The sequence below is a fragment of the Nansenia antarctica genome (assembly GCF_963989245.1).
Source record: "Nansenia antarctica genome assembly, chromosome: 1".
NCBI classification, from domain to species: domain Eukaryota; kingdom Metazoa; phylum Chordata; class Actinopteri; order Argentiniformes; family Microstomatidae; genus Nansenia; species Nansenia antarctica.
In genome coordinates this window covers 56,796,195-56,819,583 of record NC_137674.1, presented here as the reverse complement: position 1 = coordinate 56,819,583, position 23,389 = coordinate 56,796,195, and the positions used below count along the sequence as shown (strand labels likewise).

The window sequence follows — 23,389 nt, the reverse complement described above, 5'->3', positions numbered from 1 at the left end:
TAGCCTACACTCTGAAGCTGCTCATCGGCGCCGCCCCAGTGGCCTTCATAATAATAGGGCTGATGATCCTCCTCCTCTACCCCATCAGCGAAGACGTACGGCTCAGGAACACACTCTGTCTGGAGGAACTACGGTGAGGGACCAGAGCCCCTACACCGTATACAGAGGGAACAGCATCGTGACACTCTTAGGACTGGTTTACCTGACAGACTAATACATCTTCAATGTAGATTTTCTATTGAAAATGTTATTCAAGTATACGTTTCATATTTATGTTAATGTGCAACATCAGCAGGATCTCATCACACTACACATCATATTAAAAAAAACTATTTTTATATTTATTATATAAATAAAGGATATATACAGTACCTAGGGTACACATACATATCAACATGGGGAATGTAGTTGGGAGGGGGATTACTACAGGTACTCGTATGCAGATCTAAAAAGGTGGGTCTTGAGGTTTGATTTAAAAATGGCAACAGTCTTTGACCCTCTAACAAGGGCAGGCAGGCTATCCCACAGAAGTGGTGCAAAGCAGCACCAAGACTAGTATTCATCTATATCAGGGAAACCGGCACTTAATCCTCAAAAAAACAATCCTCATTAAACTACGACTAAACCTTGTGGTGTCATAGTAGCCTGCTAGAAATGACCCTGACTACTTTCATTCCTTGTGTACAGTAGTGGCTTGAAGTGGGTCACATACCACGCTACAAGTCCAACATATTTTCGAATCTCAAATCTCATACCTTTCTCTTCCACAGGAAACAAGGCATCAGCTCCAGAACGCTAGAGGATTTGAGTAATGCCTGACCTGGATCTGGGCTGGAGGGGTTCCACAAGGATCGGGTCGGATTCCAGTTCGGAACTGGAATGAATTCCATTAGTGTATATTACACTGATCAATGTAGAAATAGAATGTTTTAATGTAAACATTTTAAGTTTGTTTCTGTATTTTCACATGAACCTGTAATGTATAGCCATCTTGAATATATATATACAGTATATAACAAGATTACCTAATTTATATAAATGAATGTATCACTCCTTGCCGTGTTCAACCGGATATTGCTGGTATTTATGAATGGTATCTGAGTATGATGGTTTGATGACATGGACTAAATAAATGCTATTGACATTGGTTAGTAGATGGACTGAACAATGACATTCCACTTTCAAATGTAGAAGGGAAAGTAAGGGACTATCATTCAGAGACTGGATCATCAGCTATCATTGCATCTCAATGCAATGTTGTGTCCTCTCCTTATCCTCCTTCCTGCATCAAACTTAGCCTTTTTTGACCTTTTAGAAAGACCAGGAGAATCTGCCGTTCACATAGCCATTGGCCTTACCCCACATCATCTCCCACAGCACTCCCCGCCCCTCCCCCAGTGTTGCACACCATACATCTCTAATTCGGAGCCATGCCTCAAATAAGTTAAAATAAAGTGACCTGGCAAGAAGGGCTGAAGGGTGCACAGTATAGATGTCCATACAGTATACCTACAGTATAATGTTAACACTGAGAGGAAGGTCTGTTTCTCAGACTGTTGCACCCCCTGGTGGAATTATGATGCACCTTTTCTCACCAATTGTAGAGCCATGATTGATTTAACAATGAATTTATCCATTGTAGTGCATTTATTGCAGTTTGTATGGTTTTAATAATATACAATTATATTACACATGAATAGGACATGTCACAGATGTTGTTAGTAAAAACTACACTGAACTACACAAGCAAAAACACTGCACAACAGCATTTCTTTCATGTTAACTGAACATAATACATAGCCAAAAATAATCTCATTTTAAATCTCAAGGCTGCTAAATGTAAACATTCCATTTGAACAACAAACAACTTTTGTACAAAATCAATAATTCTCCAACTGAGAAGTTGGCTAGTCCTTTTGCAGCCCTGTTTTGCGTGTCCATTTTATAAAAGCCAAAAACGTCTTTGTGCATGTCCAGCATGTGTCCAGAGTGTGTGTGTGTGTGTGTGTGTGTGTGTGTGTGTGTGTGTGTGTGTGTGTGTGTGTGATACTAGTCTTGTTGCTCAGTTCCAGTGATTCCCCAAATGCTTTGCTGAGGTCTCCGTGTTGGGGTTGGGCAATAGGGAGTGGTCTGAACCCGGGTCTCTATGCTTTGTGAGGTCCCAGTGTTAGGGGGAATATGGGGGGGGGGTCCTCTACGCTGAAGCTCTTAGGTTGCAGTCTCTGTGTTTGGGCTAGAGTTGACTGGGCTGGCTGGGCAGGAGTCTGCAGTCTCTAGGCTGCTGTGGGTCCGCAGGTGAGATTTCCTCTTTCCATTCCGTACAGTCAGCTCCTCTTTAGGTTTAAATGACAGAGGCACAAAGCCCTCCGCATCTGCCACCAGCACGATCCACAACGGACCTGGAACAGACAGGAAACACACCAGATGTCAGCGTTGTCAATTATTCATTATCACCTTTAACAATTCAGCCAGGTAAATTAGGGACAATAAATGATCTTCCACAATACTGACATGATAGCAGATCTGGGAAAAATGCATATTTTAAAAATATTTGGATGAGTATGAGTACTTTATTTATGTTTCAGGCACAATGAATTGTCTCAGAAGTGCAAATGCTGCATGCTAATCAAGCACACCTCAAATTCTTCTAATGTTTGAATTTGAAATATTTTTTTTGACATTGAAATGACCACAACTGGCGATCAAGTTGGAAATATAAACAGTACTGTACAGCTACTCAATGAAGCACGATAATACGGAGTGCGAGAGTGTTTAGGATATTGGCAGCACAAACACAATCAGGGTGTAAGCTGCTTCTGTTTAATCTCATCTAGGCTTTTAATCACTTCCAATTTTAGCATCCACCCATTAACTGAAGAACAATGTTTGCTGCCAAACAGGTAGAACACGCAAAATGGAGATGTAGTTGACACCTTTTCCTTATCTTCATCCTTTTCCTGATCTTCATCCCTGCTTAAATGGTAAAGCCTTATGAGGGGCGGTGCTGGGAGATGTCGTGCCAAAACCCATGTTTCCTAGGAGTGCCTGCACTTATTAACCTTATGTACTATATGCCGTTTGGCCATGGCTTTATGATCCCATCACTCACCAGAGTTAGGTATTGCAGCTTCAAAAAGGTAATTTTATTGTCTACAAGAAAACGTTTCAAGGTTTTTGTATGAAGGCAATATGGTGGTGAAGCAGACAACACAGCTCCTGTTTGTAACAGAAACAGCCTCCTCAGTGTGCAGGTTTCTGTCTGAGCCTATGGGACACACGTACCGTACATCATCTCTACAATAGTGAGGTTGAAGAGCTCCTGAAGGACACGCAGACACAGCTTCCCCTCGCACAGCAACACAGGCCTCCTTTCATCTATGAACACGTTCTCCGACAGCTGCCTCTGCTCAGAAAGAACGAAGAGAAGGAGAGAGCGTGAGGGGGATGAGAGGGGGATAGGGAGTGAGGGATGAGGGGAGAGAGAGAAGATGGTATCAATTGGAGTCATTCTGCTGAACTCAAGCTGGTAGCAGTAACATCACAATCTGTCATGGCAGTGAGCCTTAAGAAAACTTGTCTACTGTACTTTTTCGTTCTTTGTGTTGGCATTTGTTAGCCTAGGTTGAATTGCACACTCTCTGCAGTAGGCCGACAGTAGGTCACCCTAGTATTCACCTTCAGAGAAGACCTGACAAGGTTAACAATATCATAATCTGACACATGCTGACTATGGGCTTCATGCACCCACTTACACGTACTGTATGTAGGCCTATACAGTGGTTGCTTAGTATGCATGCGTCTGGGTGTATCAATCTGCAAAATTATTAGAAAGGTAATTTTTTTCTGAGTGGGGCAGTCCCACTCATATTTTTCATTTTATTGGATAGAGATAGTAAGGTAGACAGGAATGTAAGGAGAAGAGGGCATGTCAGCAGGGCACGGGCCGGATTTGAACCCATGCCGACATGGGCATATGTGTGCACTGCAGACTGCGGTGCCTTGACCACTGGTCCACCTCAAGCCACTGCAAAATTATTAATATGAAATGCAATCCATTAAACTAAGTCTTTACGCTGTCTAATCCTGAAAGTTGTAACCTAAAGGGTAATGAACAGATTATAGTTAAACCTCTAATGCCACGACCACTAATGTGGAGAGAGGAGAGCACCAGAATCCATACATCACTCTCACCTCACATTTCTACTATTTAGGCCTAGTTTGAACCAGTCTACACAACAGTAGGACATTATATCATTACAGGGCTACAACGGGGCCATCATTCGTAATGTCCTGGAAGCAGTAACCCATACCTGACATGTGATATTGACGTACGGCGGTTCACAGGGGTTGGGGTATCCCCCCAGGGCTTTCTTCCCGTTCTGGGTATAGTCTTTGATCTCCAACAGGCACTGCTGGACGTCAGCGAAACGGGCGAATATCCTCTCCATGTTCTGGGCGAGCTGGTCCAGCGTCCGTTCTCTGGGAAGGGGGATGGTCTTAGGCAGCGTGTGGTCGGTGGGGAGCTTGTCCGGGGGATCGTAGCGAGGGGAGCCAGGACGGCCGGACTCCCGAGCGGCCTGGCCGGCGATCGCCAGCGTGGACATGCGGCTGACGTGTTCAATGTCGAAGTTTTCGACGGTGACGGAGGAGGAGGAGGCGCTGGAGGCGGCTCGGTCGGATAGGTCAGCGACACTGGCGACGGGGCTGGGCTCTCCGCTCCTCACCTCCTCTACCAGCCTGGGTCTGTTCCCGGGAGAGTGGATTACACCCCCCCCAGGCATCACCAAGTCCTTTATACCCAGGCGCTCGTCTCGAAAGAAGTGATCTGAGTGTCTCCTAATCCCTGGGAAGAGGTTAACGGGCGATTCAGGGTTCAGAGCAGGAGACAGCGGCGTCGTCGGGGTCTCTCCGTCACCTAGCAGCTCCTCGACGGCTATCCGCAGGATGTATTTGTCCGTGTTGGACGCGGGGAGGAAAGCAGGGTCGTTGGACTTCTGCCTCCCCACCATAAGCAGCAGCGTCCTGTCGCTGAGGAAGCACACGCCTTTGGGCCTCTCGTTCTTCTGCAGGGAGACCCGCTGGACGTTGGGCATGGCGGAGGCCGTGATGCAGTACACCAGCACCATGTTACAAGTGTTAGAGGCCACAGCCATCCTGGACCCTCGGCTGTCAAAGGCCACGATGTCGGGCACCAGGATGCCTGGGATGCTGACTTTGTGGGAGGTAGTCACCTTGCGTTCAAACGTGACCAGGATCAGGTGGGACGAATCCTGACCAGTCCCGGTGATGTTGTCCTTGCGGCGGAGGTGGATGAGCGGGCTGGGGTCCGAGCGCCTGTGTTTGGCCAGGAGTTGAGTGAGGTCCACAGGGCAGTCGAACGACCTCCTCCGGGGGTCCAGATAGCAGTCATCGTCCAACATCCTCGACTCGGCCTCTGGGGTCACGTCAAAGGCTATTCCCGCATTGAGCCCACAGATCTTATCCAGAGGAAGCTCCGTGGCCACAGCCACCTGGGTCTCCCCCGTGGACTCGATGGCACAGATGTAGCCGCCCACGTCGAAGACGGGGCAGAAGGAGCAGGCCACCAAGCTCTTCTGGACATCGTTCCAGATGTAGGAATGGACAGCGCTTCCTACGGCCACCACCAGACGCGTACCGTCTTTGGTCCAGCAGGCACAGTGGATGAGACCGCTGGCCCTGATATCTGCCTTCACCCTGCGGTTGTCTAGTCTCACAGAGAAGAGGACAGAGGTGTCTTTCTTGGTGAGAACAGCCAAGATGTCCATCCTAGGGTGCCACACGCAGCCCTCGGAGAGCAGGGGAAAGGGCTCGCTCATCTCACAGGTCTGCGTACACAGCAGCTTGTTCTGCTCCAGAGAACTCAGCTGCAGCTGCCAGACGGTGACGTGCTTCTTGTGTTGGACGGCCAGTAGAGCCGGTGACCCCGAGCAACACAACGGGCCCCAGGAGAGCCCAAACACGTGCTCAAATTGCCCGATGACATTAGTGTCACCGAACTTGACCTCCCCGCTGGTGTGGAGGAAAGAGGTGAGGCAGACTTGTTTCCCGTCCGTCCAGGCTATCCCATGCACAGGGTGGATGGCTTGATGAAGAGTGTTTAAACCAGTCCTCAACAGCTTGGCTTTGCCCAGATCCATCCTCAGTTACAGACAAGATCAGGCTAAATCCAATGAAAGAAAAAGATGACTCAATCTTTGGTATTGATGAGAGAGAAGAGAGTATCCAATCTGAAGTGAATGTTGTCGTGTAGAGGACTAGCTAGCTCTAACTACACTGCCTGCAATAACACACTAAGAATAGAAAAGCCTCTTCCCTGCATCTCTGGCAAAGAGAACTCCTTAATCCCCTCTACCTGGGCTGAGCTGTTTATTCCTGAATGACCTCAGCAACACAATGATCTTGTTATCATAGTGTTGACAGCATTACTGAGTAGCTAGCTACACAGCAAATCCTGTGTGAAGGCCATTTTATGATCTGTCTAGCTTATTTATGACATGTCTGCATCTAGCTCAAATGGATTAGGCTACATTTATTGACACTAAGGGATTCAAAAGACTCCTCTCTAGTCATTGCAATTAGAGTTAGCTATACGACTTAGTGAACAAACCTCAAAGCTGACAATGCATTAGTTAACAAGGCAGCTCTGACTAGAACAAACTACATTTCCTTTTAGCCTATTTGTCGTCATCATCAATTATCATCACAGATCAACAGATAAATGTAGGCTAGGCCAAATAACCTAAAATCCCGATTCTAAATACATTGTCATCACTTTAATCACAGTTTGCAATTTAGTTTTTATAGGCCAGTAAAGGCCACACACACAGTGCAGGATAGCTATGACTAAAGTACTAACTGTTACTAAGCACATTCACACTGCTGTCAAGTTTATTGCTTAAGTCACCACCGGTGTATGTAGTTATCAAGATAGCTCCAATAGTTTCAAAGATCACAAACCGACCATTACCTGTAACATGAACATATCTGCAGCAACCATAACACTTACGTTGATTAGACATTTCCCACATGTAATATTCTTTTCCCGGGGACCGGTTACCGTTCTGGGACCGGAAGTTTTTTTTTTTTTTTACATGAAGCATTATGGGACTTGAAGTTAACCTAAAATGTCAATCTGAAGAATGTTATGTCTTCACCACTTGAGGGCACTGGTTGCATGTTTATTTATTTTTTTGAGGTTGAGTTTTGTTGTATTTATTGACAAATGATGCATTAGCTAATCTGCTACGTGCCATTATCAGGTCAGCTTACAAAAAAATACCTGCAAATTATACTGTTTTTAATTGTAAATATACATGTAGGCCTACTGCTCATGATGGGAATGTGGTCTACTGGAGGGGCTGAGGACGAGGTTTGAAAGGAGGTTGCATATCTCGACGTTGAAGTAGCCTATCTGCTCTCTGGTGTTATACAATCTTGCATTTCGCAGACTTATTTGGATCAGTGCACGGTAACATCATTGCTGTAGCTCGCACCTTAGCCAACCAGCTTTTTTAATTTAGCTGTATGCATTAGCGATTACCATTGACTTTATATCAAAATGGGCGTAGAAGTCGAAACAATATCTCCTGGAGACGGTAAGTTGTTTTCATGCCGTCTTTTGCTTTGAGAGCGCTGAAACTTATTTGTTTATTGTAATGTTTGATCATTAAACATAGGATATCACCAGCATTTACAGTTGCCGCAACAATTAGATCTAGCTTCGTAGTATAGTAAAAACATAGATATAATTAAGTAATAACACATTAGCTTTAATCACGCATGGCGACATATTCCTCCAGGCAGCCCCGCTCCGACACGTCTCAGACACTCTTTCCAGAATTCTCGAGCCCACGCCGGTTGTGTGTCCAGCTTGATTTGCAAAGCTTCGTAGCAGCATGCCATCACTACCAAAGCCAAAGCTGTCCACAACAACAGATTTGTATAGCTGTTAGAGAGAGACAATAACATATGTGACATAAACAATTGCAATAATAACGCAAACCAGGGATTTCCTCCAACCAAGTACTTGTACTAGATCAGAACATAATTATCCCATAGACAACTCGCAGTATCCTACACATTCTATCGAACAATGACTATTATCAAAAGTAGCCACTGGCTGATGCATCCTTCATGGGAATTTGAGGACTGCGTTTGCAACACACTAGTGTTTCCTATTCAAGAGACCATGACATTCCACATGAACACCCCATTATGGTTGCACAAGTAAACATACATTACATCTGCACCTCACTCACACTATTCATCTCTCTATCATACACACACACACGCACGCACGCACACACACACGCACGCACGCGCGCACGCACACACACACACACACACACACACACACACACACACACACACACACACACACACACACACGGCTCTCATATCACAAAACAATGTGAGGCCTCTATCAATAACAGTCGATATGCTACAGTAGTTCAATATATTAACAGATATAATTAGAGTCAGTTGAGTTCCAGAGGGGTTTGGGATTTAGCATTCTCGGCTCAGACAACACATGCCCTGACAGACATAATCCAGGAATTGTTAATCTTTTAGCTCATTACTGTATCAGACATTAAGGTGTACGAACACATAGTGTGTTTGTCACTGACTGATGTTTGTTTGTTTTACAGGAAGAACTTTTCCAAAGAAGGGGCAGACATGTGTAGTACATTACACAGGTAGGCTAATTACATCAGAAAATACATTGTAGAGCAATAAAATAAAAAAATGTGTGGGGGGGGGGGGTCATTTGTTTGTTGAAAAGCACAACCGTTTTGGTAAATACATGGAAGGAAGTACATGTCAACATTCTGTCCTTGTATTACAAGACCGATTACATGTATATTACAGTGTGGGTGTGTGTGTGTGTGTGTGTGTGGGTGGGTGTGAGTGGGTGAGAGTGTGTATCACTTTAAAGGGGAGTTTGGGTTCTACTACAATTTAAGATTAATACACCTTGTGGGATTTGTTGGTGGTAAATCTTAAATTCAGCGCTGCCTCATCAATGTCCAGTGATTAATCACAGTCTAGTTTATTGTTGAATACTCCCAATGAAGATCTAGGCTATGCTGCCTTATTCATGATATTGTGTTTCATATGACACATGTTTCATATCATATTTCATAGATTAATATTTCAATCTTTCAGGTAATCTACAGTGAGGTTCAGTCAGTGAGTGAGTGAGTGAGTAAGTGAATGTACCAGCAGGAATAAGCACCTGTAGAGAGAATACAGCAGTGCCGCAGGCCCTAACATAGGCTAGGTACATTAGACTGCAGAAGTCTACTGGGATCTCTCTCTCTCTCTCTCTCTCTCTCTCTCTCTCTCTCTCTCTCTCTCTCTCTCTCTCTCTCTCTCTCTCTCTCTCTCTCTCTCTCTCTCTCTCTCTCTCTCTCTCTCTCTCACTGCAGGAGTCTAGTCTGTAGGGGAGTTGACCCTATTACAGGAGCGCTAATGCAGTCAGTCTCCCCCCCCCCCCCCCCTCTCTCTCGCTCAGCTAGTTACTGCCAGTGAAGGATGAGGCTTTTATGTCAAACATTCACCAGAAGGAGTGTAATTTAATTGTGCAAAAAGGATGACTTCAATTGAATTAGTGTGTATGTGTGTAACCTATGGTCCTCGCTGCAAACTAAGTGTTTTATCCCTTACTAAGATTGTAGCTAGATCATAGGACCCTGGTATTGGAAATCTGACTAGGAACATGTTCATTGCTGTGTAATTAAAAGCCTGATACTATTCATGTTATCATGTGCTGTCAGTAATGTCATGGCAACCATAGAAACAAAATGTAAAACCACAGTAACAGAAACCACAGACAGACTCTTAACTTTTGCTACCATGATGGTTTCAGCATGATCGCTACATTCACTCTGTTACTGTGTTACCCCTCATTAAACTGTTTGAGTCTGTGGGCATTGGATCAACCAACTAAACTATCAATACAAGAAAATTAAACCAAGACACTGAATCACCTCCATAGATTTTAAACGTGAGCCGAATTGTATGTTGTTTATGTTGTTTATTTCAAATTGGCTGAAGGTAAGTAAAACAGAACGTGAACTATCGCATGATCACGCTAGTTCTACCAGGCTAGTTTTTTGTCTCCAAAAACACTAGCATACACACGCCTCAATCTTTATAACTTATGTATCCTAAACAAGTCATCCACTTCACTGAGTTCCCTAGTACCCATTTCTAACTTCACTTTCACCACGGAGGTCTTGAGGTCATGTGTACTAACAGGTGCATGGTGACCGCAAAGAGGCATGGGGTTTCCTTGGCTCTGGTAAGAAAGTGTTGTATCCGCCTTGGATACCCAAATTAGTCCAGGGGTCACTGTTAGTCCCCTCCCAGGGGCCTACCCACAGCGAGCAGGCAGAACAAATCAATTAGCCTTGCTCCCTCTCACTCTCACTCTCACGGCTAGGAGTCTATGAATAGAGCACAAGGAGCACTGCCTGCAGCTCCCCCTCCATAGTCTGTCAGCACTGCTAATAGCAGGACAATGATAATGTCAAGAGTAAAAGGAGTAGGATGTACAGTAGTATCCCCTGGCCTCGACACTAATCTATGATCTGTTTTGCACCCCCACCTCCCCCTGAGCACCTAATGGTTAGGGCTAGGAAGGGTAGACCAGAGCTTCATGGTGGATGAGTTTTGTTATCAAGCTCCAAGATTGGAGACATCCTGACTATAGAGATTAAGTGTTGTGGGTGCCACCCTCTCTGTCTCTAGTGAAATGAGTTATGAATGTCGTAAGATGTCTTTGAAATGGGGCTCCAAGGGGTTGGTGTCACTTCTAAATCAGGATGTCCTTTACCCTTTCTGTGAAACGTGATGAAATAGACACTTGTGCACTTGGTCTGACTGACTCAAAAATAGAATAAAACATTGGTCAGATATTTGAAAGATTTCAAACATTGTGAACGGGTTCTCACTGCTGTGGAGGTACGATTACTACAGACCGTGTAACCTACCTAATCAGGATTACAGCTTGAATCTGAACTCAGCTGTCACTCAGTCCCATAAAATATACACACACACACACACACACACACACACACACACACACATGCCTCTGGGAGAGAGATCAGATCAGATACTCCAGCATGTGGTTGGATTGGATTCTAGAGTGTGAGATGGAATAGCATACTGATTAGTGTGGGAGCCACATAGTGCAAGGTTAAATTTAGCTCAGAAATGCATTAAGTTGGGGCTCTCCTTATATTCCATAGATATTTCCTCAAAATTGTGGTCAGTAGTTTTTTTTCAAGGAATAATGGACAAGATACTGTAGATAACACTAATGCATAATCAAAATAGTTAAGACTCCACTCTGAGAGTTCTATCTCCTCATTTAATCTGATGATCATTTAAAGGTAGGCTACTATTAGAAAAAGAACAGTAGTGTTGGTTAGAGGGTTTAGCAGGATTGGATCGTTGCTCAGGTTTGGACCACAACTAGCCATGGGTTGGCCTCCAATCTCTTGAACAGTTTTTTTTCTGTCTACACATACGTGTGTGTAGCCCTGAAATGTGCCAAGATGTCTCTAAGAGCATGCTGTAGACAGCTAGCTCTCACACGTACTGTACACTATATCGTTTCATCTAGGCCTAGGGCTGATGAGGCTGGATGGATGGATGGGTGACCTGCTAGACAGGGCTGAAATGAGGATACAGTAAACAGGGTAAAAATAGCCTCTTGCTGGAAGGCCTTTCCAGATAAAGCCAGAGTCCCTCTGAGCTCTGAGCTCTCACGCTACTTAGAGAGTCTGAGACTGGACTGCAGGAAAGGAAGGGGCCAGCTTTATTTTCACAAAGCTTGTTTGCTGTGAGTGATCCTCCCCAACTCAACCAGAGAGGGAATAACACAGTTTGTCAGCTTCAATAGGTTTTTCTACACTGATTAGTTGGTCTTCTCTTTGCTTACTGTTCATTCATTCATTCATTCATTCATATATACAGCTATGGTAATTATATGTCTATCAAGAGCCGGTGAGCATATTGATCAGCCATTGTTTGGGGAGTCAACTCCAATATATAATAATATACAGTACATACAGCGCATGAACACATGTAACAAATATAGACCTTTATAACCTTGCGAATAACTAAACAACACATTTCAAGTCAGATGTTTGTTTGACATATGGGACTTCACTTTATTTGAATATGGGACTTAGCTGTGGACTGGTGCCTCCTGCCTGGGAGAGCATTAACAGATGGTAATCACCCTGTGGTGCACCCTGTGACAGGCTTGGAGCCGAGCCCAGCTGGCTGATATCTGGGCGACAGTGATTCCTGGTAGCCTCTGCTCCTACTAAGTTTAGGGAGTGTGAAAGCAGAGAAGCAGGTGGAGTACAGGACTCACTGAACGAGAGAGCCTGTTTCTAGAGTTAGCACGCTAGGCTAGTTTCAATGCCAACAATTTACGCTGATGTTATGTCTGTGGGAGAAATGAATCATTGGCCCTCATGCTTCCCTTTAGCAAATAGGCCTAGGCTATTTTACCTGACCTACAGTATTGAGCCCCCTCTTGATATCCTTAAAGATCATGGCTTTTGATAGTGTCTTTTTGTTGTTGTTTTTTTCTCTTTACATTTAGTTACATTTGCTTTCATTCAGTGGTTCTGCCTTTCCTATTTCAGTTTCCTGACCAGATTTATACAAATTGTACTTTTTTCTTTTCTTTTTTTTTAATGCTCAGGGCTTTTGTTGGAAGTGTTTAATTGGACTAATTTCATCATCATGCCTGAATGGTCAGTATTTTATTGTGCACACAGTGGTGTTGCTACTGTTTCCCTCCCCCCTTTGGTATAGATGCAGGCAAGCAATGGCCTACTTAACTTCAAAAATAATCTACTGAATCAGGCCAGTGCTTCATATTTCACATTCTCTTTGTTCATTTGGATCATTGAAACAAACGTATCTTGATAAAGAAGCCCAATAGAGTTATTCATGGTGTAGTTGTGCACCTGTGTATTATCCAAGGATATCCTCCTTTACCTTCCTTGTCTTTGATGTTGGAATGCAATTCCTTGGTATTTCAGTTTTCATAGGAGGGGAGTTGTGGGAATGCCTGACCTAAAAAGTGCTCTGTGTTGCCTTGTTTTGTAAGGACTGGGAAATCATAATGAAACGGCTGTTAACTTGTTTACTAATTGACACTTGTCTTAATGCTTGTTCGGTAAGATGTTCAAACCTCAACTCATTAACATGCACATACAATTGTACTGGCACATGTTTAAACCTATGATGCAGGGTATACTATCTTTCATCCTGAGTAAAGGGAATACATTGCTTTGTTGACAATTTAGGTTAATTTGACTTCTCTCTCTGGCAGGGATGCTGCAGAACGGAAAAAAGTTTGATTCCTCTCGAGACAGAAACAAGCCCTTCAAGTTCAAGATTGGTCGACAGGAGGTGATCAAGGGCTGGGAGGAAGGAGTTGCACAGGTGAGACTGTAATGTTGGCCTCTCACAACATTCATACATTCATCCCTATGTTCATTCATTTATTACATAAAAAGAAAAATATGTAGTGAAAGCACTTTTGCTTGTTATGGCAGAGCACACAGCATCTAGACTTGTTTGCTCTCCTTATCATCATCTCCCCCCCCCCAGATGAGCATGGGCCAGCGAGCCAAGATCACCTGTACACCAGAGATGGCTTACGGAGCTACAGGTCACCCGGGGGTTATCCCCCCCAACGCCACCCTTATATTCGACGTGGAGCTCCTCAAGCTGGAGTGATGGCTGGACTTCAGGGCTCAAAGGTCAACGGGCCGATGTTTGCCACTGTCATAGCATTATAATTCTATTTCTATGGCCACTGCTGTACCTTTCCTCTTAGGAGGTACCACTGGCCACTGCCTCTCACCACCGAGCCACCCCCCACCACCCCCACATCTCCTTAGATTTTTAGCCTCTTCGACTCAACACTTAAAGGATCTACTGCTTTGTTGCCAACTTGTGTCATTTTATGCACACTGATACCATAGTTTGGCTTTTTTGTCTTAATGTTTTTGTCTATGAGCATTGTTTTTTTTTCACTTTAATTTTAGGTTGTACATTTTATTGAATCTGCGAATGACAAATAAACATCTGATGAAAGCCGTATATTGTAATCAAAGCTTACTGTCTCAGTGTTTTAAAGGCATACTCAGCAATTTCCGCAACAATGGAGCAGATGCATTTTCACATGGAAATCGCACTTCTGTAATGCTCTTGGAATTACATTTCATGAGAGCAGCATTACGTTTTCTAAAATGTATGATTTGGTTATGAAGATATGAAGTTGATATCCTCTTTAAAGTATTTAGAAGTCATATTTGACATACCCAAATTGTGGAATACACTGCCATTAGGGATGCAACCTCAGCAAATATTTTCAAGTCAAGACTAAAAACCCATCTTTTTAATATTGCCTTTAAATTACTAAATGATTAAATGATGATGATTATATAATGATTAAAGCACTTTGAGCTGCAACATTTGCAGGAAAAGTGCTATACAAATAAAGGTTATTATTATGATATTATTAATATATTCTTAATCAGGGGTATTTCATTATTTGGAATTGCTGGCTGTGACTTTAAAAAACAGTAGGGTATACAAGTACAATGCTCTGTGTTATCTGGGCATTAACAACCACTGTCTGCATTGCCACTTTTGATAAATGTATGTCCTGCTTGGATGCTATAAATAATACTGCTGTGTTTAGTACATTTTGTATCCCTCATCGATATTTACTATACTGCAAGTTTACCACAGCTACAGGACATCAGGAACAAATATCCAAAACTGTACAGAACTCTTACGAACCATGGCTACTACTGTATGACCGTTTTCTCAACTCTTAATAAAAATGGTTAGAACTATGTTTACTGAAAATTGGGGAATTAAGTCTCATTTGTGAGTGTGTCTCTGTCTCTGTCTGTGTGTGTGTGTGTGTGTGTGTGTGTGTGTGTGTGTGTGTCTGTGTCTGTGTCTGTGTCTGTGTGTGTGTGTGTGTGTGTGTGTGTGTGTGTGTGTGTGTGTGTGTGTGTGTGTGTGTGTGTGTGTGTGTGTGTGTGTGTGGAAAATGTGGAGCTGGAGCAAATTTCCAAATACACTACATCTCAACAAAAATTGTGTACACTGCCATCCAGTGGCGGGAATTATTTCGAGCAACTTGCAGACGAAGACGAGCATATTCAGATTTGATATAATATTGAGACTTCGCTACCTACAACATGTTCTGTCTGTACCATTAACACAGTCAATTAGTTCAGTTATAAGGGGCTATCGTTGAGTCTAGGAAAATGATGAACACACAATTCGCTATAGAGAGAACATAGGTATTACACAGAGAGAGTGATACATCTCTTTTACAACCCACAATCGCTACTTGTTTTCACATCCTAATGTCACAGGTTAGAGTTCGCTCAGGGGAGCTGGCTTGTGATTGGTCAGTTGTCAATGTTATGAAGTCTTATTGGCCAGACGTCCACACACCTTTTCAGCAACTCCACTCAGAACACAACGAACAAGGTCAGAATGTAGACATCAGAAATCGTGTCTGTGCAATCTGATATATGTATCTGATATGCCCTATTTAGTGTTAATGAACACAATAGTGTGCCCCGTTTAGCGTAAAAGGCTGTATCGTAAAGCGATTTGCCACCAGTGTCTGTGACAAGCTAGCTATTGCTAATTTAGCTAGCCTGTTATGCAGAACCAGAACCAGAACCAATATTATCAGCTGGCTAGCTACACCAATACAGTTTGTCATTCTACAAGCTACTTGTCTAATTCACCGTTGTAAGCCTTTTTACTTAGAGGAGCTCTGATGTTTGACGCTACCCAAACATTACACCATTGCGACAGTGTCACCTGTCGTGCTATCCAAAAACGTACACTTTTTTTGCAACTGGTTGAAAGGTAGTCTAGCAAGCTTCAAAGCCCAATGTGTATAATAATCATTGATTTTGTTTGTATGGATCGTCAGTTTGTGGCTGTTATAAACATTTAACCTTGATGGTTTTGAAAATCCCACGACAGTAACAAACCACAGATGTCCTCAAATACACATCTCATTGTTTCCATTTTATTTGGATAGATCAGCCTAACTAGGAACATCACTTGAAAGACTGTACACCTTCCATGACATATTAAAATGAGTGTGTCATTTCTCTAGCTCTTTTTCTCCCTCGATTTCTCTTTCTTTCCTTCTGCATTCCCCTCATTCCACAGGTGTCTCATGTGTGATTGATCCAGAAAGGAGAGAGCATGCTGACTGCTCAAAGGGCATGTGCAGCTTCGGCTGCCAGGCGACTGCTTGGGGCCTCAGTCTCCTCCACACACACACACTCCCTCCTGTTTGGCACCGCCACACCCTGTCGGGACGAGGTGGAGCTGCACCCAGGGTGGGCCGCTATGGCTAAGCAGCAGCTGAAGGGGAAGAACCCAGAGGATCTGATCTGGCGTACACCAGAGGGCCTGAACATTAAGCCGGTTTATACTAAAGCGGACTCTACTGCGGCCCCAGATGAGCTGCCAGGCGTCTTCCCATACACCAGGGGGCCCTATCCTACCATGTATACCTTCAGGCCGTGGACCATCAGGCAGTACGCTGGCTTCAGCACGGTGGAGGAGAGCAACAGGTTTTACAGAGATAACCTTAAAGGTATCCTACAACACCTGTAATCCCATGATGTGTATTCGTCATTTTTGCAGCACTCACAGACAGTCCATGAAAATAGTTTTGCCCCTCTGTTTGACATTGGTCCTGGGTGGAAATACATTTATTGGCAATACAGTATGTAAGAAGGTGATGCACCGAGACCTTAGTGTGGTAGTTTCCTAGCTTAGAGATAAATTGAATAGACTGAGAGTCATGTCTATACTCTACGTGTATCGTACATTCACACTGGCTAGAGTTTTGTAAAGTTTGTGTTTACAATCAGTAGACTGGAGCGGGGTTACACACCAGTGTTGCCCCTTGTCTCACCCTCACCTCTCTCCCCTTCTCTACCCGTCCGCTCTCCAGCGGGACAGCAAGGTCTCTCGGTGGCCTTTGACCTCGCCACTCACCGTGGTTATGACTCTGACAACCCTCGCGTCCATGGTGACGTCGGAATGGCAGGTGTTGCTATAGACACTGTAGAGGACACCAAGATGCTGTTTGACGGGATACCTTTGGACCGCATGTCTGTTTCCATGACAATGAACGGGGCTGTGATCCCGGTTCTGGCAATGTTTATTGTGACCGGAGAGGAGCAGGGTGTGCCCAAGGAGAAACTGACAGGAACCATCCAGAACGATATCCTGAAGGAGTTCATGGTGCGCAACACCTATATTTTCCCCCCGGAACCCTCCATGCACGCCATCGCAGACATTTTCGCCTACACCTCCAAGGTAGTTATTCACTTATTCATCCATTAATATCTCACGTGGTACATTTAGTCAGAACAAAATCTTACTTCAAAATGATCTACACATTTTCGTTAGAGCCATGGATTTATTTCTAGCCGTAAATTGCTTGATTGATTGATTGATTGATTGATTGATTCCCCTACACAGCACATGCCCAAGTTCAACTCCATCTCAATCAGTGGGTACCACATTCAGGAGGCTGGAGCGGACGCCATCTTGGAAGTGGCATATACCATCGCTAACGGGCTGGAGTACTGCCGCACGGGCCTCAAAGCTGGACTCACTATTGATGAGTTCGCTCCGAGGTAAAAAAAATACTAATAAATCTGTGACCAGTATCAATGAGGCAGCATTTTTAAAGGGTTTGATTTGAACCATTGATTTGGGAATCATGTGTGCAGAATCAGATTTCCTATACATCTTCATATATCAGATGAGATTGAGTGGATTATGGACTCTGCTTACCTTAAGACCACCTTTGAGGTATGAAAACAACTAAGAAACTTTGATTTTGCGGTGACATATTTTCCCCCCCTACCAATGGTATCCAAGCAGCATTATTAGCAGAATGATCAGATAGAGGTCTCTTGTTATCCACACTCTGTCTGTCTCATGTCCGTTTTAGATGGAGTGACATCTGATTGGCTGCGAAGGTAGACTGTTTACACTTACATTCTACTAATTATAGGCTACATTTTCTTCCTCCCCATCTTGTCAGGTTGTCGTTCTTCTGGGGCATCGGGATGAACTTCTACATGGAGATAGCCAAGCTGAGAGCTGGCAGGCGACTCTGGGCCACTCTGATCAAAGAGAATTTCCAGCCCAAGAACACCAAGTCCCTCCTCCTCCGAACACACTGCCAGACCTCTGGCTGGTCTCTCACTGAACAGGTAGGCAGCATACACACTTTTTTTTTTTTTTTACATTTTTGAAGCTGTCTGTCCACCTCCATGTGTATAGTGTACCTTTAAGGCAGAGACAGTTTCCATGGCAACCAAAGTCATTGTAACAAAACCAAAAATGTCTAGTATTCTCGTTCTAAAGATACGAAACCATCTATGGCTTCTTCATGTTTTCTGGTTAGCAAAGACTATATTTAGTGAAATGTCTTTATTTAGTAAAATGTGTTTATGTTTAGTGAAAAGGCTTTATCTCTCATCATCCATGTTTTGGTAGCTTGTGATTTCTTAGGTGGTTTGTACTGAATTAAGTGAAAAGGTAGGCTACAGCAAATCAGAGGCATACATCAACTATAGCCTTGACATAAGGGAAACTTTGGTCACTTGTAGACAATGAAAAATGTATCGGGAGTATTCCATCAACGTTGCTAAAGAAAAATCCAGGCTTATTCTGACAAGTCTCGTGAGACTTGTGAAAAATAAGCCTGGATTTTCCTATAACATTGTTGATGGAATACACCCCAGGACACTTCATCCTGATACATACGTTATCTCATGCTTTTCCCAATTGATGTGGTAGGAACAGTATAGTTATTGGTGGTTTACTTCTTATTATTCTTTTCCTGGCTCAAAAAAATAGCTCAAAAAAGTCCCAGAAAATGCTATGAATGTGTATGCCACCACTAGAGAGCATCAGTAACTATGACAGAAAGAATGACCATGATTAGACTATAGGTGGCGCTATAATAACCAAAAGTAAATAATTAACTTCAGAATGCTGACATTTCCACCCCGTTGGATGAAAATCTATGAAACTTGGTACATGTGTCTTTCCTCATGGGGAACATATTTGCCTCAAGAACCCATAAGGTCTGCCATGATGGATTTTTCTGCAGGTGCAAAATGTGGCCAAACCTATAACAATTAACAATCTACAACCTGTCTGTAGGGCTACCCCGTGTCTGTCAATCTCACCCCATTTATGGTTATGGGGGCATATTTCTAGGAACACGCCCCATTGCCGCTTGCGGTTATATTATTATTATTATTATTATTATTATTATTATTATTATTATTATTATTATTATTATTATTATTGTGAATAAGCGTCTTCTGCTGTCCTCCAGGACCCCTACAACAATGTGGTGCGTACAGTGATTGAGGCCATGGCAGCCGTGTTCGGAGGGACCCAGTCTCTGCACACCAACTCGTTTGATGAGGCCCTGGGCCTGCCCACAGTGAAGAGCGCCCGCATTGCCAGGAACACCCAGATCATCATCCAGGAGGAGTCTGGGATCCCCAAGGTGGCTGACCCCTGGGGGGGGTCGCACATGATGGAGTCGCTCACCAACGACGTCTACGACACCGCCCTCAAGGTCAGAAGTTAGGGGGGGTTTAGAGGGGCAGCAGCCCCCTCAACAGCTTGTGGTTTTTCTAGAATCTAATGGAATTTTCTTCAGCTTTACACTTTCTACACACAGTTTAAGACATGTTCTGTTATGAAAAGCCGAGGACTGCGTCTCAATCGTCTTGGTTATCCTCTGTTCCTGGTTCTTTTCTTCTGCACTGATATAAACAAAACAATTTGTTTCCTCACAACTAACCTATTTCGAAACGTCCTATTGCTTTCACATTTTCAGTAGAGATTCAGAGCAGATGAAGCCCCTGGCCTTTACAGTAATATTTGAGTTTATCTGTAATGATTGTGTTTCTATTTCTTTGTGTGCTATTCGTGTTTGTTTCCTCCCTGGTGTAGTTCATTAATGAGATTGAGGAGGTGGGAGGGATGGCCAGAGCTGTGGCAGAGGGGATCCCCAAACTACGCATCGAGGAGTGTGCTGCTCGTAGACAGGCCCGCATCGACTCAGGTTAGACACACTCCCTTCCCCACCAGACGCGCACACACACACACACACACACACACACACACACACACACACACACACACACACACACACACACACTCAATCCCTCACTGCCCTATTTTCTCAGAATCCTTCCCCTCCTCATCTACCCTACCCTGCCAATCACCAAATGGGAGAGTTTCCCATTATTAGGAGATGCATTATTATGTGAATGTTGCAAATGCAGAGCTTAACATATAGTTTTTTGCTGTACCACAAGGGGGCAGGGTTACGTTGGCTACTGATGTGCATCTTAATTGTCTAACTGAGCTCCCTATGAAAACACAGGCTTTGGTGCAGGCAAGGCAACCATGGACCATGCCTTCTAGGAAGTCACTTTAAACCGTCCAGTTCTTTGTGTCCGTTTCCCTTTTTTATCCCTATGGCTCGTTTTGGAGTGCCACTCGCTTTGGAGCCAAGGCCTTCGAACAGAGCCACAAGGGGTAGTGCTATGAATCTTCCCCTACAAAATGGGACAACCCTTCAAGACCCTGATACGTCATCAGTAGTATCTTAGAAAAGCATCGACGCTCACGATTCATTCACAGCTTAAGTTTCATCTTATCAATCGATCAAACAAGTCATCAAATAAAAAACAACAATGCTTCATTATCAGGCCAGTTCATGACAGAATGGCGGTGCTCTGGAGGCTAGCAGCCATGCTCCTACCCTGCCAGTTTGCACTGATATTAGAGTAACAGTAACAAGTGCAACAACTAAGCGGCTGAACTTAAGTAAAATATTGTCATATGCCATCACCAGGGGGGAAATGCAACATGGAAATGGGGAAGGCTGTGGCTCAGGAGGTAGAGCCAGCGCCTAATGATCGCAAGGTTTGCGGTTCGATCCCCAGCTGGCCACGTGTCGAGGGCAAAACCCTGACCCCCAAATTGCTCCCAATGAGTGGGTCGGCGCCATTAGTGTGTAAATGTGTGTATGACTGGGTGGCCATTGTAAAGCGCTTTGGAATAAGGCGCTATATAAGTGCAGTCCATTTCCATTTTAAGAAATATGTCAAAATGAGCAACTATCATGCACAAATCAGCCTCAAAACATGTATGGTTGGATAGATAACGTTACTTAGTAGACATGGAGTGCAGTTTCTTTTTATGGCGTTCCGAAATCCGATGTGACGGGAACGCTGGAGAAACAGCCGCTGTTCACGGCATTAGTCAGCTACATGATATAACCCATCAATAACATAATATAATAATAACTGCTCGGATTAGATTAATAAGTAATAATAGATGTAATAAGTGCCACAGCTATAGCGTCATATACAAAATGCGCGACTATCATGCACAAATCAGCCTAACGTTAGATAGATAACTTAACATAAAATATATAATATCATCCGCTGTCAGGTAAGGCCACAGGTAATCATTTATTTCTAAATAAACAGGACTGTACATCTTCCGTTCTGGAACGGAAATGTGAATCGCGCTCTGACGGCATGGTGTATTTCTATGGGAAGGCTGTTGCCTGGGCGCTTCCATTGGACTGGGGCGGGACGCCGGGGCGCTCATACAATCAGCTAATCAGATATGAGTCCTCTGGTGTCTTGCTTTGGCTAGTCTAATGGAAGTGCCCAGGTACTAGTTTTTCTATTATATTGACTTCTGAGCACCAAAACCCTCAGATCTTAAACTTGGCTGAACTTGGCGTGCCAATAATTCTTGAGCCCACTCTAAATGTATTTATTTTAAGTAAGTTGCTTTGGATAAAAATGCCCTAAATGTGAATGTAGAACGCATGGATGGAGCTGATGAGAGTAAAGGGGGCGGGGAAGCTACAATTGAAACACAATGTTTCTCCAGCTCAACAGCTGAGCATGGGCCTTACTAAGATTATTCAATAAAAGGTCCCAGCTGCTCTGCGTGTGTACACAGATGGAATCCTACACAGCGTGGTATTCTACGGCTTAAAAGTCAGGGAATTATTAAACGGTGTGGGGAACTATGGTGTTAGTGTGTTATGTCAAGAATACTCAATGCTATAGATCAGGGGTGTCAAATTCAAACGTACTGAGGGCCAGGTTGAGGTTTGTGAATAACATCAGGGGCCAGACATTTAATACAATGATTAGACTTTTTTTTTTTATCGAAGAAATATAAGTAGGCTAGTAAGTAACTGTATTAAATGGATGCACAGATATTATCAAATAACCATTAATTATTATGCTTTTTACATTTGTGGGTAATTCTTACCGCCAAAACTGAATAATAAAGCTAAATAGTATTTATCAAGTGCTGAACAATGTTTTTGTATACAATTATAAATGCGCAATTTAAAAAAAACTATCGCAGTAGCCTATTTTTGTCTGTAACAAAATAACAAATACAGTCTTTGTTACCAGCATTGATTAATACAGCAAAATATTATTTATTGTATAAAATAACTTCACAATTAAACAAAACACATTTGCATCACAGTACTTTTGTCTTTAATAAAGCAACAAATAAGGTCTTTGTTACCAGCAAAACTGATTAATAAAAGCAAAATAGTATTTAATTTAATAATAATAATAATTTTGCCATTTAGCAGACGCTTTTAATCCAAAGCGATTTACAATTACGAATTACAGGGACATTCCCCCTGGAGTAACTGAGGGCTAAGTGCCTTACTCAAGGGCACACTAGTAGTGGTGTGGTTTCAGGCGGGATTTGAACTCACAACCTTCCGATCACAAGACCAACTCACTATCCACTAGACCACCACTACCCCCCTATTTGTGCTGAACAATGTTTTTGGTATAAAATGATAACTGCTCAGTTAAACAAAACACATTTGGATCATAGTACTTGAACCAGACAACAAATAAGGTCATGGTTTTTAGCAAAACTGTTTGATATAACAAAATAGTCAATGCAAACTTGAATAAAACAATAGGGTCTATAATGCCAAGTCTAAGTAAAATAGGCATTGTGCTTGCTTTTTAGTTCAACTCTTACCAGACACTGCACCTTTTCTTAGAAAAGATCTTGACTATTCTAGGCTATTCTATTCAAGCCACGCACCTCCCCGCACATCGCAGGTTGTCCCCGCACCTCCCCGCACATCATCCGTTGTCAGACTAACACGTTTATTCCACTGCAGTTCCGTTTCGTTGATGCACCGCTCCACTGAAACTGT

At 43.4% G+C, this 23,389-nt stretch overlaps 4 protein-coding genes across 4 annotated transcripts in view; 3 read left to right on the top strand and 1 right to left on the bottom strand.

Annotated features, from left to right (window-relative positions):
• Positions 1-819, top strand: part of mfsd2b (MFSD2 lysolipid transporter B, sphingolipid) — a gene marked incomplete at its 3' end in the record, with an annotated part of 16,404 nt that extends 15,585 nt beyond the window's left edge. Inside the window, exons 13-14 of the mRNA XM_080540713.1 lie at positions 1-133; positions 771-819. The exon at positions 1-133 is cut by the window's left edge and continues 44 nt beyond it. Of these exons, the coding sequence (XP_080396839.1) occupies positions 1-133; positions 771-819 (182 nt within the window). The remainder of the gene's footprint in view (positions 134-770) is intronic.
• Positions 820-2,208: 1,389 nt separating this feature from the next.
• Positions 2,209-6,158, bottom strand: wdcp (WD repeat and coiled coil containing; the record flags this gene model as incomplete). The annotated part of the gene is made up of 3 exons (XM_080524356.1): positions 2,209-2,399; positions 3,283-3,403; positions 4,311-6,158. 3 exons carry the CDS (start codon positions 6,156-6,158, stop codon positions 2,209-2,211), a joined length of 2,160 nt encoding a protein of 719 aa, XP_080380482.1.
• Positions 6,159-7,481: 1,323 nt separating this feature from the next.
• On the top strand, positions 7,482-14,919 carry fkbp1b (FKBP prolyl isomerase 1B). Its single transcript, XM_080546644.1, has 4 exons — positions 7,482-7,616; positions 8,670-8,717; positions 13,382-13,494; positions 13,663-14,919. Exons 1-4 carry the CDS (start codon positions 7,580-7,582, stop codon positions 13,789-13,791), a joined length of 327 nt encoding a protein of 108 aa, XP_080402770.1. The 5' UTR covers positions 7,482-7,579; the 3' UTR covers positions 13,792-14,919.
• Positions 14,920-15,500: 581 nt separating this feature from the next.
• mmut (methylmalonyl CoA mutase) overlaps positions 15,501-23,389 on the top strand; it is a 37,140-nt gene continuing 29,251 nt past the window's right edge. The window contains exons 1-7 of the mRNA XM_080549522.1: positions 15,501-15,570; positions 16,273-16,705; positions 17,069-17,436; positions 17,602-17,759; positions 18,173-18,344; positions 19,481-19,729; positions 20,110-20,221. Coding sequence (XP_080405648.1) covers positions 16,309-16,705; positions 17,069-17,436; positions 17,602-17,759; positions 18,173-18,344; positions 19,481-19,729; positions 20,110-20,221 — 1,456 coding nt within the window. The 5' untranslated portion in view covers positions 15,501-15,570; positions 16,273-16,308. The remainder of the gene's footprint in view (positions 15,571-16,272; positions 16,706-17,068; positions 17,437-17,601; positions 17,760-18,172; positions 18,345-19,480; positions 19,730-20,109; positions 20,222-23,389) is intronic.

What these genes read in the sequence shown, in the direction of transcription:
- fkbp1b (XM_080546644.1), top strand. Translation starts at nt 7,580, where the DNA reads ATGGGCGTAGAAGTCGAAACAATATCTCCTGGAGACG. An exon ending in AACAATATCTCCTGGAGACG is followed by an intron (nt 7,617 to 8,669) that starts GTAAGTTGTTTT and finishes TTTGTTTTACAG; the next exon opens with GAAGAACTTTTCCAAAGAAG. An exon ending in ATGTGTAGTACATTACACAG is followed by an intron (nt 8,718 to 13,381) that starts GTAGGCTAATTA and finishes TCTCTCTGGCAG; the next exon opens with GGATGCTGCAGAACGGAAAA.